This window comes from Monodon monoceros, unplaced genomic scaffold (assembly GCF_005190385.1).
Source record: "Monodon monoceros isolate NGI ecotype Baffin Bay Population unplaced genomic scaffold, NGI_Narwhal_1 Super_Scaffold_1, whole genome shotgun sequence".
Taxonomy (NCBI): domain Eukaryota; kingdom Metazoa; phylum Chordata; class Mammalia; order Artiodactyla; family Monodontidae; genus Monodon; species Monodon monoceros.
In genome coordinates, this window is record NW_021703765.1 from 53,369,639 (window position 1) to 53,385,408 (window position 15,770).

The following is a 15,770-nucleotide window of genomic DNA, read 5'->3' on the forward strand; positions in this document are numbered from 1 at the left end:
TTCTCCTCCATCATTGACTTATTATCATTGCCATCGTTCATTAGCCCATGTAAGTACATCAAGTGTGTGATGAAGATGGGGAAGTGTTCAGTATGGTGTACGGGCTGAGCACCGGCCTGGGGCTGAAAGGCCTGCCTGTTCATAGAAAAGCCAGTCCCTCTCTCTGGGTCACAGCTGAGGAAAAGGAATGAAGGTGACATAAGAACTTGTCTGTTGGAGTCAAGAAGTGCTTTCATACTGTGAGCCAGTCAGGAACTCTTGGCACCCATGATCAGTTGTCGTTTTCAGGAAAGACAGGGCAGCTGGACTGCAGCCTGGGAGAGCTGCCGATTAAATTTACCAAGCTTGGGACAGTTAACTGACACCTTTTGGACTTCATCAGGGTTTTCTGATTTTTCTGACTTGTCAAGAGTTGGTTTATCAAGAGTGGATACAGACTCCCCTCCTCTGCCCCATCCTGGTCCCTCCCATCCCTGTGTCTCCTCCCCCACCACCACCCACCAATCATTAAACTCTTCCTTAGCTAAGATCCGGTTAAGGAATGGGCAACAAATTTCAAACTGTGCTTTGGAAGCCCCCGCCCCCCCTTCAGGGAAACTTGGATGCAGGGCAGTGGATGGGAGGGAAGGGGATTTGGATTTGAATTCTAGTCTTGCTTCAGTGTGAGTACTGCAGTCATCTCTTGGTATCCAGGGATGCTCAAGTCCCTTCTTTGCAATGGTGCAGTATTTGCATATAACCTATGCACATCTTCGTGTACTTTAAATCATCTCTAGATTACTTATAATACCTAATACAGTGTAAATGCTCTGAAAATAGTTGTAAATGCAATGGAAATGCTACGGAAATAGCTGCTGGCACAAGGCAAATTCAAGCTTCCGTTTTGGAGCTTTCTGAAATTTATTTATTTTTCTAATATTTTCCATCTGCGGAACCCATGAATACAGAGTGGGGACTGCTTTATGTTTAATGTATTCTGCTTTATATGAACAAGGAATTCCATGGTTAAAAATGTCAAAAGCACTGAGCTAACTGTCCTTTGAAGTTCTTTCCCATACTTGTGTTGACTGTGCGTGTTCAGTTCACAAAGAGGAAAGCCTTAACGAGATGTACTTTCTAGAAACCTTAGCAACAGACTAAACCAAAACCACATTAGACCCAGTGCCTAGAGTGGAAAAAGCAGGGAGCAGGGCTGGTGGCAGAACTTCTTGAGTAGACAGAACACCAAGATCAATGATGATCTCATGCTCCATGATAGAGGACTGCTAACAGGTGGGGTGAGAGGACTGAGGAAGACACCCACCCCCCTCTCTACAACCGAAGAACCAAGGGAATGCTGGTTAATCTCTCCAGGCCTCAGTTTCCTCAGCTGTAAACATGGTTTTGGGAGAGTTTCCAAATTATATAATATAATTATATAATTCCAAATTATATAATAAAATAGCTAAGCCCAATGCTCCTTTGCCCAGTAAGGTGTGGAGGAAGGGAACGAGTATAATTAATGTCATGTGTCTGATTTCTAAGGGTCATTTCAGTGAGGTCAGTGAAGGCTGGTATTACGGCCTTGCCTAGCTGAGTGCAGTCTTCCAGGGAGTTCCATGACACCACCCTGGGAGATTTGGGGGTGCTGATGGTGGGTGACATAGGAGACAGAGCAAAGACAGGCCAGACAGTGAAACTCTCTCTAAGCAAGGCCAGTTTGGAGGAGGAACGTGGAAGTAGTTTCACATTTCCTATCACAGAATAGCCATAGGAATTGGTCACCTAGGTTTACCAATAGAATCTAAGAAACAGCTGTTGGCTTTGGGATTTTTTTTTTTTTTTAAAGCAGCGTGAAAGTCAAAATAAACGTTTTTAAAGAAGCAGGAAAGCTCATCTGAGACATTTTTGATTGATTGTTCAGTTCATGAGATCAGCTGGCGTGAAATAAAATGTTTCTTTTTCTGGGCAGTGATTGCCTAAGTCAAATATGGCAAAGGGACCCAGACGGTAATTGTTGGCCTGTAGATCGGATTTTTCATAAGCGTCACCGCACAGCCCTCACAGAGAGTTCTTGTTTCTAGTGGATTTGTTCACCTCCTTTGTGAAAGCCTTAGAGGGAAGGCAGCAAGCAGGAAAATCAGCTATTTATAGGCGTTTTTGACTAAAAGTGTCTGCTCAGCGTGCCATGAAATACTTCCAAGAGGTGGGAGAACAGGAAACAATGTCAAATCCACGAGAAGCCTGGAGGAGTGTGACGGGGGGAAGATTTTACAGGGGAATCATTTTCAGAAAGCTCAGGTTCATTTGCAAACAAATGACAGTTACTTGCACTGACACCCCCTGAGTTACCGAAAAGCCAGCTGAACTTCTACTAGTTAGGAGAGAAGAAGAAGAAGAAAAAAAAAGGATGAATTATCCAAGGATTACAATTAGTCGGGATCCTTTAAGGGACTTAAAAGGGGCGTCTCTCTGTATGTATTTACTGCTGGGGGCCGCCAGTCAGACTGATGTCTGTAGTACAACCGGGGCCAGCAGGTGGCCTGTGATGGAGCTGGCGTCTGAGAATGAACAGGAGTGATCAGGGACTTTAGACAGGAGCAAAAAAGAGTGATGGACAAGGACCTATTGTCATCCGCCAGCAACGGTGGAAGAACTCCCACGCATTGAAGCTGCCTTGGTAGAAACACTCAACAGAGACCCAAGAAAGGAGGTGAGTGGATAGCCCCATAGCTGTTGCTCTTAATTAGACTTGCCCTGTGGACTTACCAAAGCTGCCTGGAATAAGGCAGCAGGTCTTGACAGACTTAGGATCTGAAAACAAAAGCAGGTTTTGTCTAAACACACACAAAAGCTTGAGGCCAGAAAAATTGTGTTCCATTAGCAAATATCGAGCCGTGGGGGAAACCTGACCCACAGAAGCTGAGCTATCAAAAGATTGACCCTTTGTGATCTTTTCATCTGCAGACAAAAGCTTTATGTGTTTAGTTGGCACATGGGGTGAGGAAGCCTTAAATCTACATTGTGATGAAGACTTGTCATCCGACATTGGGAGACTGCTTTCCTTTCCCAGAATCGGATATGTTCAGGCTAACCTTGGTGTAACGCAAGTTCGATCAAGCAAAATGTAACAGAAAAAGTGGTATATGAAACACGTGAAGAAGCAGTGAAGCATGCTAACATCTGAGGGTTTGTAAACTCAAAACATTTCACATTATAGTTTTTACTTCTTTCCCGAATTTGAAATGAAATATTTTTCTGAGGCCTTAACAAACACAAGAGTCGTATCATTATGCCCATTTTGCAGATATAGAAATGGAAGTACTAAGTAGAGGGAGCCCAAAGTCATGTGGGAGGTCAGTAGTGATGGTAAAGCCAATGTTTTCATCTGTTAGACTCTACTGCCCCCTTCAGTAAATACAATTATGAATCTAGTCTGATAGTTCCCTAGCATCAGGTTCAAGTGTGGTCCTTAGATTGATCTCTGTACTGGACTCATACCAGATCTACAGAATCAGAGTCTCTTGGATCGATGCCACAAATCCTTATTTTACAGACACCCTCAAGGTGGTTCTTGCACACACAAAGTTAAGGAACTATTGCCCTAAATATTTAATGATAGAGCAAGTGGCCACACACATATATGGCTACACATGCAGACAAATGTAGTATCATTGTGCTCAATTTTTACCCTCATGGATGCCACTATATACCGTTTCATACAGCATTTTCAACTTTAGAGCTAGATCTTCTATTTTCTCACTTTTGAATTTCAAAAGCAATGACCAAGAGATCAACCTGTAGCCCTTGATGTCTCCTATGCGTTATTTGTTTCGCATTTTCTAGACTTACCCTGATTTAATATATTTGTTCCCATTATCCCAATATAGCATGTCCTATGTGTCACATATTACATACACACACACACACACACACACACACACACACACACACACACACTGCTTTGAAAAATATGGTTACAGCTATGTTAATAATTTTTATCCTAGGAAAGTGAGGTGAGAGGTGAGAGGAGCTGGCTGCCAAGATAGTGGAAGATGCCAGAAAGAAGCATGTCATCCTCACAATCCAGTCCCAGGGCTCTGAGTGTAATGACTAGAGATTACACACCCGAACTTGGAGCAATTTTGCTCACTTTGTCCTCCGTCGGTACAGGGCTTCCTTATAATAAAACCATTGGGATGCAGGAGGGAGCGACAGGGATAACAGGAGAAACATACCCATTTCTTTTACTTAGAAGTTAAAAATCATACCCTGCCATTTGTAACCCCAGAATTGCGAACTTCAGGTAATTATTTAGTTAACAACTGTCTTCATCTCTTGTGAACCTTTTAAGCCAAAACCATGCTTCAAATCTCATTTTCAGATCAGTTCTTTGCCTCCTTGTACCTTGACCCCACTGCCTTAAATGGATGGAGTAAGAAAGGATGAGTTCATCTTTGAAAAGAGCCTTAAAAGTTTTCATAGATGTGAAAGACATAGTGGGAAAAAGAACAGGGCTGTAGCTGGGCAATTAGTGTGCTAGTCTCAGCCTGCTACTGGCGAGATGACTCATCTTGTCAGTCAAGGTATTTCCTTAGGGTTTATTTTTCCCACTTTTAGAGAGAGTAGGTTGGACTAAACAATCTGAAACAGTTGTTCTCTAAGGGGATTATTAGGTGAGAAATAGGTAGGTGGAAAGATGCTACGCCCACCTTCCAGGGAAGAGTTTGTGAATGAGAAGGTATAGTGGATGGCCTTGCAATGAGGAGGTTCAGGAACGCTGAAACCATCATTTTTCTGAAAAACAGAAAATAAAGCCTGCCTGCTTCTTTAACTACACACCTTAAAGTTTGAGAGACTTGGAGAGTAAAATCAGCCAGGAGTTTGACAATCCTGCAAGTATATAATTAACAGTGGTTAAAAAAAATGAGAGGAACAGAAGTCATTTCCTTTCATTGTTGTCGGATGTCTCTTTGTATGAAAGGGATTGATCCTTACACTAAGGAAGCAGGAACCCCCCTAGCTGGTTCATACTAGTGGTCTGAGATTTAAAATAATCGCTTTAAAAGCAAGGCAAGCTGTTTTCTTAGCAGGATCTATGAAAAGTCTGTTTCCCCACTTTATAGTCATTCTTCTTTCGTGGACTTTGTGAAATGGTACGTTTGAAATAGATCTTACGTCACGAATCAGATATCAAAGAAAGCATAAGTATAAATGCATATTTTAGAAGTATGGGTACAGGAATGCCTGTGCAGATGTAACGTGTATATATGGACCTGGACACATGCGTACAACATACAGTAACTCTAGACTCCACGTAACTCTGCTTCCTAGACAGCTCTGTGATAGCACAAGCCTGAATTTTGTAGGAAGTTTCCAAATTCTGGGAGAACAAGGAGTAGAAGCTCCAACTGATAGAGAAGAGTGGCAATGTACATGAAAGAAAAGGTATACTTACCTAGAAAGCCCATTTTGTGAGTGTAATTAGAAGTCTATTTTAGAAATGGAAACAAGGCAGGGAATATTGCTAACCTTTAACAGATGGAAAAAAACAATTTTTTTTTTTTACAAGATAATCGTTTATATTCTTAAACTTAAAAGATCAGAGAACCAGAAGAGGTCATTCCTTGGTCATATGAGTGTTCCCCAAGAAATAAAAGTGTTAAACAATGTAAGTAAGAAATTGGTCACGGCAAATGAAGGAATGAGCTGGTGGGCATCTCCTTACACTCTATTCCCTCCTTTACCTTTGCTAATTGTTTAACAGTAATTAGCTCTTTATCTTTACCTTTTAATTACAAACAGGATTGGGCTGAAGGAGAATAAATCATTCACTGAAAAAAAATTAAAGCCCCCCCCCGTTACCGTGGTTTCTGTCCAAGAATTTATTAAAACACTTAAATATGCATTTACAAAACTTGAGTAAAACGATTTTTCCCTGTGTCCTAATGTGTTCCAAATGGCAGCTAGGGACACAGCCTGCTGGTTGGGGATGAGGCGAGATGGTTTTTAGAAGCAGATAAGTGAACCGCTGTTGTGAAGTCCCAAATGCATGTTATTTTTATCCAACAGGAAAACGTACGGATTCAAAGTTTCAAATGAGTAACATAAATCATAGTAAGGTCTTATAACTCCTTATGGATTTCAGTACTAGTAACCTGATTTGACCTGAAAAGGCCAAGTTTTTTTTTCTCTACCAAGCTATCCTGGCAAATGACAGAAAAAAATCTGACTGTTAGAGGTACTACAGTCTGAACCATATGAAGTTTCTGATTTCAGCTGTTTGGAACAATAAAGATGGAATTTTTCCATGATTCAACTCACCAATGAGCACAATAATCCACCAAGAGAGGTTGTTGCTTTTGAATTTAAAACTAAAATGGTAAAAAACCTAGTCTAACCACCGAGTCAAAGCCAGCTGGCCATACTGCATATATATTTTAGTGACCCCTATAAAACCGTAAGCAAAAAACCAACGTGTTCTACCATTCACAAATCACATTTGTGTTAGGTCATGTAAAGGCATGATCTCAAATGGACCAGAGATTATGGATGAATGCTTCTTTACTGAATGGTAAATATTTACCCTGGGCTCTTGTATTTAATTTTCAACCAAGCAAACTGTCCTCTAAGGAGAATGGAGAAAGAGGAGATAAAGTCCACTGGCTACTAAGCGATCCAAAGCTGGTTTTTCTTTTTTACTCTGTGCTAAGCAATGCTATACCTTCCATGAGTTGATTGGACTCTGTGGGATCTGAAAGTCTGTGCCATGAAACCTTTGATTGTGGCTAACCAAGCACTTGTGGTATAGCTGAAAATGTCTTTAGCATAATGAAACTGCAGACCAAGAATAATAAAGTTTAACAACTTTCAGGAAGGATTTTTGATCTTTCTTTTACTACCACTGACTCTTTCTGGACCCCTACTTTCTCAGAATATTTTGCCAGTTGTCTCCCCTGCCCAATACTGGGATCTGAGTAACAGAGAGAACTATAGAGAATCAGAGAGAGAATCACCAGAATCACTGACTCTACATTTAAAGTAGGATCAGGCAGAAGTAACCTCATTTTTCTATCAAGAAAGAGGGACATCTCTACTAAGATATCAGGGAGAAAATAGGGAGAAGATTGTACAAGCCAAATAGGAAATATATTCAAGAATCTTGACACTTTTTGCTGGATTATTAAGGCAATTTAAATTGAAAATAAAGAAAATCGTCAATGTGGTTAACTTTTTTTTTTTATAAAAGGCAGCAAGGAAACATCACAGTAACCAAAGTCACTAGCAGAACTGCTCAGCACTGTCACACATTTCACATAAAGTAGTTTTTTTAAAACTGATTTAACATCATTTAAATTGTTCTAAAATAAGAGGAAGGAAAACCTCAGCTGGGGAAAGAAAACCCCACTGGGCAAAGGCTGACATAATTTTGAACAAAATTTTGAAAAATAGTTGTACCTGCATTGAAAAAATAACTCTGGGTTCATGCTTGTTATGAATGATTCTTCAGTGATCTTTTGTGGAGTCTTATTTAACCAACAGGGAAAAAAAAGCCACAAGAAAATCCACAGAAACACAAACCATCCAGAAATTTTACTTTTGCAAAGGAACAGTAAGCATTCAGGATTCTTGTCATGGAAAACAACGGATCACATTTCAACCATTAAGACACACAATGTCCTCTCATGGCATCTAGCACCTTAGATCCTTTGTCAATTAAAGATTCTCTGCAGCCTCTTGCAGACACAGATGTGTAGGTATCTGATGTCTCTACCTGTTTTCTTACCATCTGTACACACATCAGATTTTAGCCCTTTCAGTTACGCTAGCCATTATTTAGAGAAAAAATAAAATAACAAAAACTCCCCCCCCCAAAAAAACCCCTCCCACCTAAACAAACAACACACTATCACCAAATACAAAGTAATAAAAGAGTTGTACTCAAACCTGGTCAGTCCTTCCATTTCTTGAAACTTGCACACAAACTGAAGAAACCCACTCAGCCTTAAAAAGGTCGATCATTTTGCTCTCCTAAAATTGCATCTCTGAGGGTGCTTGCTTTCTTGTCCGTCTTGTGCGTGCGCTCTCTCTCTCCCTCTCTCTCCCTCTCTCTCTGTGTCTCTCTCTCTCTCTCTCTCTCTCTCTCTACTTTTACCGAAGAGCTTTGTTTCCTTTTTCTTGTGTCTGCTGCTGGATGAATGCAAAATACACGGAGTTGAAGGGATTTTTTTTTTTTTTAAGGCTAACAGTTGGAAATCTAAAATCTTGCTCTTCTGAATATCTTATTGTATCAGTCACTCAACACTCACTTTACATAAAGAGGCATATACAGAACCAAGAATCCTGCTTTCTTAAAGCGAAAACAAATCAACAACCAAAACTCCCTTTACTCCTTTGACCCCCTTCCTATTTTATTTACTTAACGATGAGCACTTACCCTGAGATGTGCCATAAATGCTCTATTCCAAATATACAAAAGCCAACCACATCTCAACTGAGAATTAAACAGTTTTAATGTCTTCAAATCCATGTCTCTGCTCCAAATCCTGATACAGAAAGTCACTGGCAGCCGTACAGTAGTTCTAAACAGCAGACATCTGATTCTTGACATTTAAAAATAACAATATTGGAAAAAAAAAAAGGGAGTCTTTTTAAAATTAACTACAAACAGCTTGTGAGGAAGCACATCTCACCAATTGACCGTATTAACTGGAACTTGCAATGATTTCAAGCTACAGTATTTTATTTTTAAATCAATGTCAGACGGAGACCCAATACCTACAGACCTCTCATGTTCTGTATAATCGTGTCAATGGCCTAAGTTAAATGATTTCTAAGTGATAATTCTACAAAGAGCAGAACTTTTTAGTGTTTAGAATTCCAGTATTGGTGAATATTAACCTATACTCAGTCAAATTAAACTAGGGACATTCCAGCCATTCCATTGCTCATCTGAGATGGGTCACATTTCATGGACATGCATTCTTAACTGTGTGCACCCAGAGGAGGTCAAATGAATGCGTACATTTGCTACAGAATAAAACAAATATTAAAACGAAAAAAAGTGCATTTATTTCTATTTCTGAAGCACATTATAGACTCAGACCCACAGTCAAGTTTTAGCTCTCCCAGTGACTATCCATGAGTTCTTGGACAAATGATTTCAGCTTTTGTGCCTCAGTTTTGTCATCCATAAAATTGGAGTAAATAGTAATACTAATTTTACAAAGGTGTTTTGGGTACTAAATGAGCTGTTGTATGACTTCTGGAACATAATAGGTATATAGTATATGTCGCTTCCTCCCTCTGTTTTATAATTGGAAGGGGTAGGGATCAGGTGTAAATGCAGAAATCCAGGCTTTGAAGGCAGACAAATCAGGTTTGACTCTCTGTGTTGCCATGTACTAGCTGTGTATCCTTGGGCAAGTGACTTAATCTAATTTACTAAATCTCAGTTTCTTCAACTATAAAATACCTCATAGAGTTTCAGAGAGCAAATTAGATAACATTGGAAAAGCATCTACTTTAAACATGTATTAAGTGGCAGCTCCAGGCTTTACAACTCTTGAAAATGGCTCTAATTAGTGCTCTGCATATGTAACTTAGGAGTTTGAAGATGTGGACTGAGATCCCAGGCCTTCTTGACCAAGTGCCTTACTTTATAGTAGAAGAAGGAGACCTGGAGAGCTGAAATGATGGTTCTAAGCCCTATCATTAGTGAGTGATCACCAACTAGTTAGCGGCAAATAGGAACTAAAACATAGACCCTCTTATTTAAAGTTCAATGCTTTGTCCACTAAACTTTGTGACATTGAAATCAAACACATTTGTACATCCAGTTTCAATATTAGTTGATAATTAAAGCAATACAACTGGAAAAAAAAAAGAACCTATTTGTTCCCAAATTTGCTTCTAAGAATGAGCTTATAAATGAAATTATTCTATAGGAGCTGACAGGGACTGGCTAAACCTATCTTCCTAAGGGGAGCTTCTGCAGGACAAAGATTCTCCCTTCCCTATAAAGCAAGAAGAGAGCTGGAAGGACGTCCAGTTCTTAGGAGTTTCCCATCTCCTTTCTCCCCTTGTGAATGTCCAGCTTCTTCCTCCCTTTCTTTATATGAGCTCTTCATCTCAGCACACTGGTTGGGAAGCACACACTGCTCTACATTCAGTTTATTTATTAAACATACTATGTCCCCACTTTGAAATACAGGATTTTTTTTTCAGTTTGAAAGTCTTGCACAGAATAGGAGCTCAATAAATGTTAATATTTGCTAAAGAAGACATGACTTGGAGCTCAGTTTATATTTCAAGTGTTGAACTAGCGTGTCTTAAAGTTAATTATTGCTCAATGAAGAACAGAAAATATTACAATTTTTTCAGTCTTTCAGTAACTCCAGAATTAAAGACAAAGGTGCTTCTGGTATCAAGTCAGATTAGCTATTACTCTCGGGAGGAAGGGAAGGAAATGGGATTGAGGAGGGTACCTGTGTGATCCATTGTAATTAATGTTTTATTTCTCTAGCTGGGTGATGTATAAATGGGTATTTATTTTTTTCTTGATATCTTTCTGTAAGCCTCAAATATTTCATTAAAAACAACTAGCTTAAGTGGGAAGCAGCCTCATAGCACAGGGAGATCAGCTTGGTGCTTTGTGACCACCTAGAGGGGTGGGATAGGGAGGTGGGAGGGAGACGCAAGAGGGAGGGGATATGGGGATATGTGTATACGTATAGCTGATTCACTTTGTTATACAGCAGAAACTAACACAACATTGTAAAGCAATTATACTCCAATAAAGATGTTAAAAAAAAAACTAGCGTAAAAGAAGGCAAACAATTTGAAAATAGAATTTCCAAATCTTTATGATGAGATCCAATAATGCTACTATACTAAATCCCATACTTAAATCTTCAAGCTTTCATTCTTATTTTACTGAAGAACTTGAATAATAATACGTTTACTTTAAAGATTTGTTTTCCTCCTTGCTCACCATTTCATGTCCTTGATTCCGGAGTTGTGCTGGGGTGTTTTGGAAAGAGCTATTTTGCATCAGATAGATCTAAGTCTAAAACTCAGTTCTACCACTTACTGGCCACATAACATTACGTCACTTGATATTTCTAAGCCTCGGTTTCCTCTCTTGCAAAAACTGAGAGTTATTATCTGTAGCCCTCAGGACTATTATGAGGATTAAATGAAATAACAGATGTGAAAATGTTTGCTGCAGTATCTGGTACATAGTAGATTTTCAGTTAATATCATTTTCCTTCTTCCTTCCCTTATCCTTCCACTTTTCACCACTACTTGAGCTTTTAACTTCAAAAAGGTTATAAAAAGGAAAGGAAAATGAGCTTAAGGTAGGAAGCAGGCAATTATGCTAGTATCATGAAAGCATTTTGTTACTAACAAAGGCTGGTCCTAGATCCAGGTACAGTATCCTTTTAAATTAGATATTTCTTATCCAATCTCATCACTACTTACTAAAGTTCAAGTTTTTTTTTTAAAAATTGAATTTGTTTTGTTTTTGCCGCTAGTCACAAAACCTCCATAGACAAAAATGTATCCTAGGTTTTCTATCTCATTACACATCCTTTCTTCAAGACAGATATTTTATCAAAATACTTTATTCTCAATAGTGGATGAGATTTATGTGCTTAAAGAATTGCTAAAGCTTTCAGTTGTAACCCTTGTAATGGTCTTTTCTATAAGTTAAGAGACTTGGGTTCTGGTCCTACCTCTGCCACATACTAACAGTATGACCCACTAGGCCTTTGCCTTTCTTTGAGTCTAGTTTTTTACATGCTAAATGAATGAAGAGGTTGGATTAGATGATCCCTTTAGCTCTAAAATTCTGTTAGTGGCTCTTGATGACTTAATTAACACATGTAATAAGCTTACAGTAAATTAAACAATGCCACCTTCAGTAGGAAATACTGTGTTGTTTGTGAAAACTATCCACACAATAGTGGCCTCTTCTGAACTCTGGGAATGGGCTCTGGCACTGTCCTTGTCCAGTGACTGCCATTGACTGTCCAGTGACTGGAATATTTTCAGGGCTTGGTGGAGGCATTCCCAAGGGAGTCAGCTTTGTCAGAAGAAATCCAAAGAGAGCAACAAGATGAATGTCTCGGTGGAAGACTTTTTTCCTTGCATTTATTCTTAAGAGTGGGAAATGATTATGTCATGATTTTATAGTTCAGTAAAACCTTTTTTAAAAAGATGAGGATAGCAAGGGAGGGCAGAGAAAGACACTTTGAAAAGGAAAAATATGAGGATCCCTCTTACGGAAGGTTGTGTCTTGGGAAAAATGACAATACTAGAAGGAGGAGGTAGGGAAGAAAAAGACCCTTCCCCTGATATTATTATCCAGGTGAAATCTGTTTTAAGTGGATTGGAGGACAGTAGGAAAAATAGGAGACCGTGGAAGGGGAGGAGCGCCCTTGGGTCTGTATGTGTGTGGGATTTACATTCTGACACTAATTGTATTTTATTGTGCAGATGCTTCCCCTTCTTTTCCTCCTCTTCTCTGTTGTCCTGGGTCTCTGGAGCTGTGCCTGTCAGGTCCCCAGACTGTCTCCATCTCCACCTCCTCAGGGCGTAGGGCATCACCCCAACTCCCTGTGCTCTGGGGGGTGGGAACTTGGGTAGGAGTGTGATTAGTGTTGGTGGTGGTATGAAAATTGCAATGGTGAAGAGGTAGATTAATTTTTCCAAACTAATAGCTTCAGACAGAATTTAAAATAATAATTTAAAAAAACTGAATAGATCTAATTAAACTCTTTCCAGAATTCCAAAGATCATTGTTGACTTTTGTAAAAAGGTGGATTTATTTTAAAATTCTGTGTAAACTCCCCTTTTCTCTCCTCCCTATCCCACGATCCTTCAGACAAAAGAGGAACACAAAACATTAATAACTTCTTGCCTTTAGGTAGGCGTGCTTTTCAAAGCACTTTTATATCTAGTATCTCAGGATAACTGGATGAGGTTGCTAGCAGGCTTGTTTCCTGACAGGAGCCCTCCGCCCCAGAAATGCTAAGTAATTCGCTCAGGTTCATATAGGCAATTCATAGTAGAGCCAAGACTAGGACCCAGGAGGAAATACCACACAATCAGCAGGTACAACATCTAAGCATCCATCCCTCCACATAAATGGTACCTGAAGGTACTGGCAGGAACGTTCCTGTTGACACGACTCTGACTTCACCATGGCCTGGTCCATGTTAACCGAGGCTTTCTGGTAAACCTCTCGGGCTCGACTCACGGTCAGCGTGGAGGACCAGGCGCTCTTCTTCAGCAGCGGCGCGTCTAGGGTGACGGGCAGGTTGGCACAGGTGGTGCACTTGACATCGTTGTTACTCCGGGAGGCCTTCACAGCCTGCTCGCTGATGGTGTTGTAGGCCTCCATGAAGTACTGGGAGGCCGAGCGGTCGGGGCACCTGCCCATGGTCATCACGCCCGAGGGGGCGTGGTAGATGCACATGTCGCCGTCGAGGTTGTCTTCGGAGCTCCACCAGCCCGGGGAAGCGTTGTTGCGGGGCTTGGGCTCGGGGCGGCGCTCCTTGCTCTTGCTGCGCTTGCCGTACCTCACGGTCTGCGTCTCCTCGGGGCTGGCCTTGCCCCCGTTGACACTGCCCTTGGACGGCCCCTCCAGGGAGTGCGATTTGGTGAAGAGTTTCTGGACCGAGTGGACCAGGTGGCGGATGCGGCCGGGGCTGTCGCTGCGGTGCTCCACGGCCGTGCGCTTGTACTGCAATGTGTGGTAGCCATCCCTGTTGAGAGGCAGCTGCCTCTCAAACTGGTCCAGGAGGTTGGCGGGGATGCGGTTGGCCTTGGTGGCCAGGGTGCGAGGCACCAGGGCGCACTCGTCCTTCAGCTCCTGCTGCGAGGTGTAGTGCCGGCGCGGGAAGGTGCTGCTGGCCAGCGGGTCGCTGAAGGGGCCCACGCACTCGGCCTGGAAGGAGGTACGCTGAGTGTAGTAGGGGTGGTCGGCCGGGTGGTGCTCCACCGGGCTCAGCATGTATGGCTTGCGGTCTGCGTGGTGCGACAGCGAGTCACAGGCCGAATCGCAGGTGACTCCGTGGTGATGGCTGCGGCTGCCCGATAACCCTTTCATCGCTGATGGGGCGCAACCACGGGGGTCATGGACACCCGGTGGTTAGGTTCCAGACCCGTCTCCCGCAAGGACCTGGGGGAATGAAGGAGAGGGGGACAATGGTTAACGCTTCACTTGGTCAATAGCTATTGCTCTCTTTCCACGTGTGTCTGCTACTGAGTTGGTTTTCTGGCAGAACTCATGACTCTCCCTAAAAGCAGCTTTAATGCATTGTTGGAAAAGCCCTGTTACCTCTGTAGGCCGGGAAAGCCCATGCCAGTCCTATAGGAGAGACAGTAGCGGTGAAAGCTAGTAAACCCGGAAAAGAACGTATAAAAATGCTGAACTATTTTTAAGTGACTTGGGAGAAAAACTGCCCCTCCCTCCAGGATTCCAATAACTGTATCTTTCCCCTGCTGCCCTCCTTTTATTCTTAACTGTATGTTAATCGTCAAGCTAGCAGACCGCAAGGGCTCCCTTAATCTGGGGGGCTTTTGCTGATCCGCCCCCTGCAGAGAGAATTAGTTCCCCTCTGTGCTCGCAGGGCATCTACTGCACGCTCTCCAGCTCCTCTGGAATGCTTTGTCTCATGCTTTCCCTGCTAGCTCAAGCTCCCTGAGGCTAGCTTACCTCTTAGCCACCATTACATCCTTTACATCTCCCTACCTTGTACCAGGTGGGCCACATAGACACACAGTAAGCACCCCATAAATGTGAGTGAAAAACATAAATAAAAGAGGATACTGGCACCGTATAACTTTAGGATATATCTCTGTATCTTCTGTCACATACTTTCCCATTAGAATTCCGTGGTAACAATTACAGCAAACAATCCCCCCGTGGTAATTAGAGTTGGAAAAACTAATGGTGTGGCAAATAAATCAGAGCTGTAGAGAAAATCTGCCCGTGTATTTCTGTCATCAGAGAATTAAGAGCTTCCTGTCAACAGACTGAGAGCTGATGAAGAACAAATAAGCTTGAATTGGCTAATTTGAATAACAGGGCATCTCCTCTTGCTGGTTTAAAAGTTTCTGGTAAATATTTACAAGTGATGGCAAGATGGCCAAAGGAAAGGCTCTTGAAGTGTTCCTGAGGACATGAAGGGCCTGAACCTAAGGGTCATGTCTGCCTGGGAGAGAAGGGCGCCCTACAGATCCACCTGTGGGAAATCAGGTCATTCCAAGCCTTCCCCGCGCTTTAGTACGGAGGCTGCCGTTCTACTGGGCAGAGTACTTTCTTTGGACTCTAACAGAGAGAGTTCTTCAGTAGTTGAATGCAATTCTCCTGACAGCCAGATTTTTTTTTTTTTTTAAACTTCCCACAATACAAAAGTTGTCATATGGAGAGTTGTCCGGAAAAGCCAATGTGACTTTCCAAAAATATCACAAACGTCATTTCAGATATTCAGATGGGGAGAGATAATTGGTTTAATTAAAAAAACAGAATGAAACACCCACATATGGCCTAATGAAGAAAAACACGGAGTTTTGTGGGGTCAGGACTCGTCTGTTCCACGGGACATACTGTGTGTGGGAGCTCCTGACGAAAATCTCTAAGCATGTTTTATGAAGCTCCTTTTCTCCTCCTCGTCTCTCAGTTTCTGGATTAATTGCTCGGGAAAACTGATGGGAGGTTTTAATCATTGGAATCTTTTGAACTTGGTTAGTCTACTAAATTAGGAGCTTCTTGAGGGTAG

The 15,770-nt window shown here is 41.6% G+C and overlaps 1 protein-coding gene across 1 annotated transcript in view; it reads right to left on the reverse strand.

Moving 5' to 3' along the window:
- DLGAP1 (DLG associated protein 1) overlaps nucleotides 1–14,095 on the reverse strand; it is a 292,601-nt gene extending 278,506 nt beyond the window's left edge. Inside the window, exon 1 of the mRNA XM_029218054.1 lies at nucleotides 13,139–14,095. Coding sequence (XP_029073887.1) covers nucleotides 13,139–14,095 — 957 coding nt within the window. The remainder of the gene's footprint in view (nucleotides 1–13,138) is intronic.
- Between the last annotated feature and the right edge of the window lie 1,675 nt (nucleotides 14,096–15,770).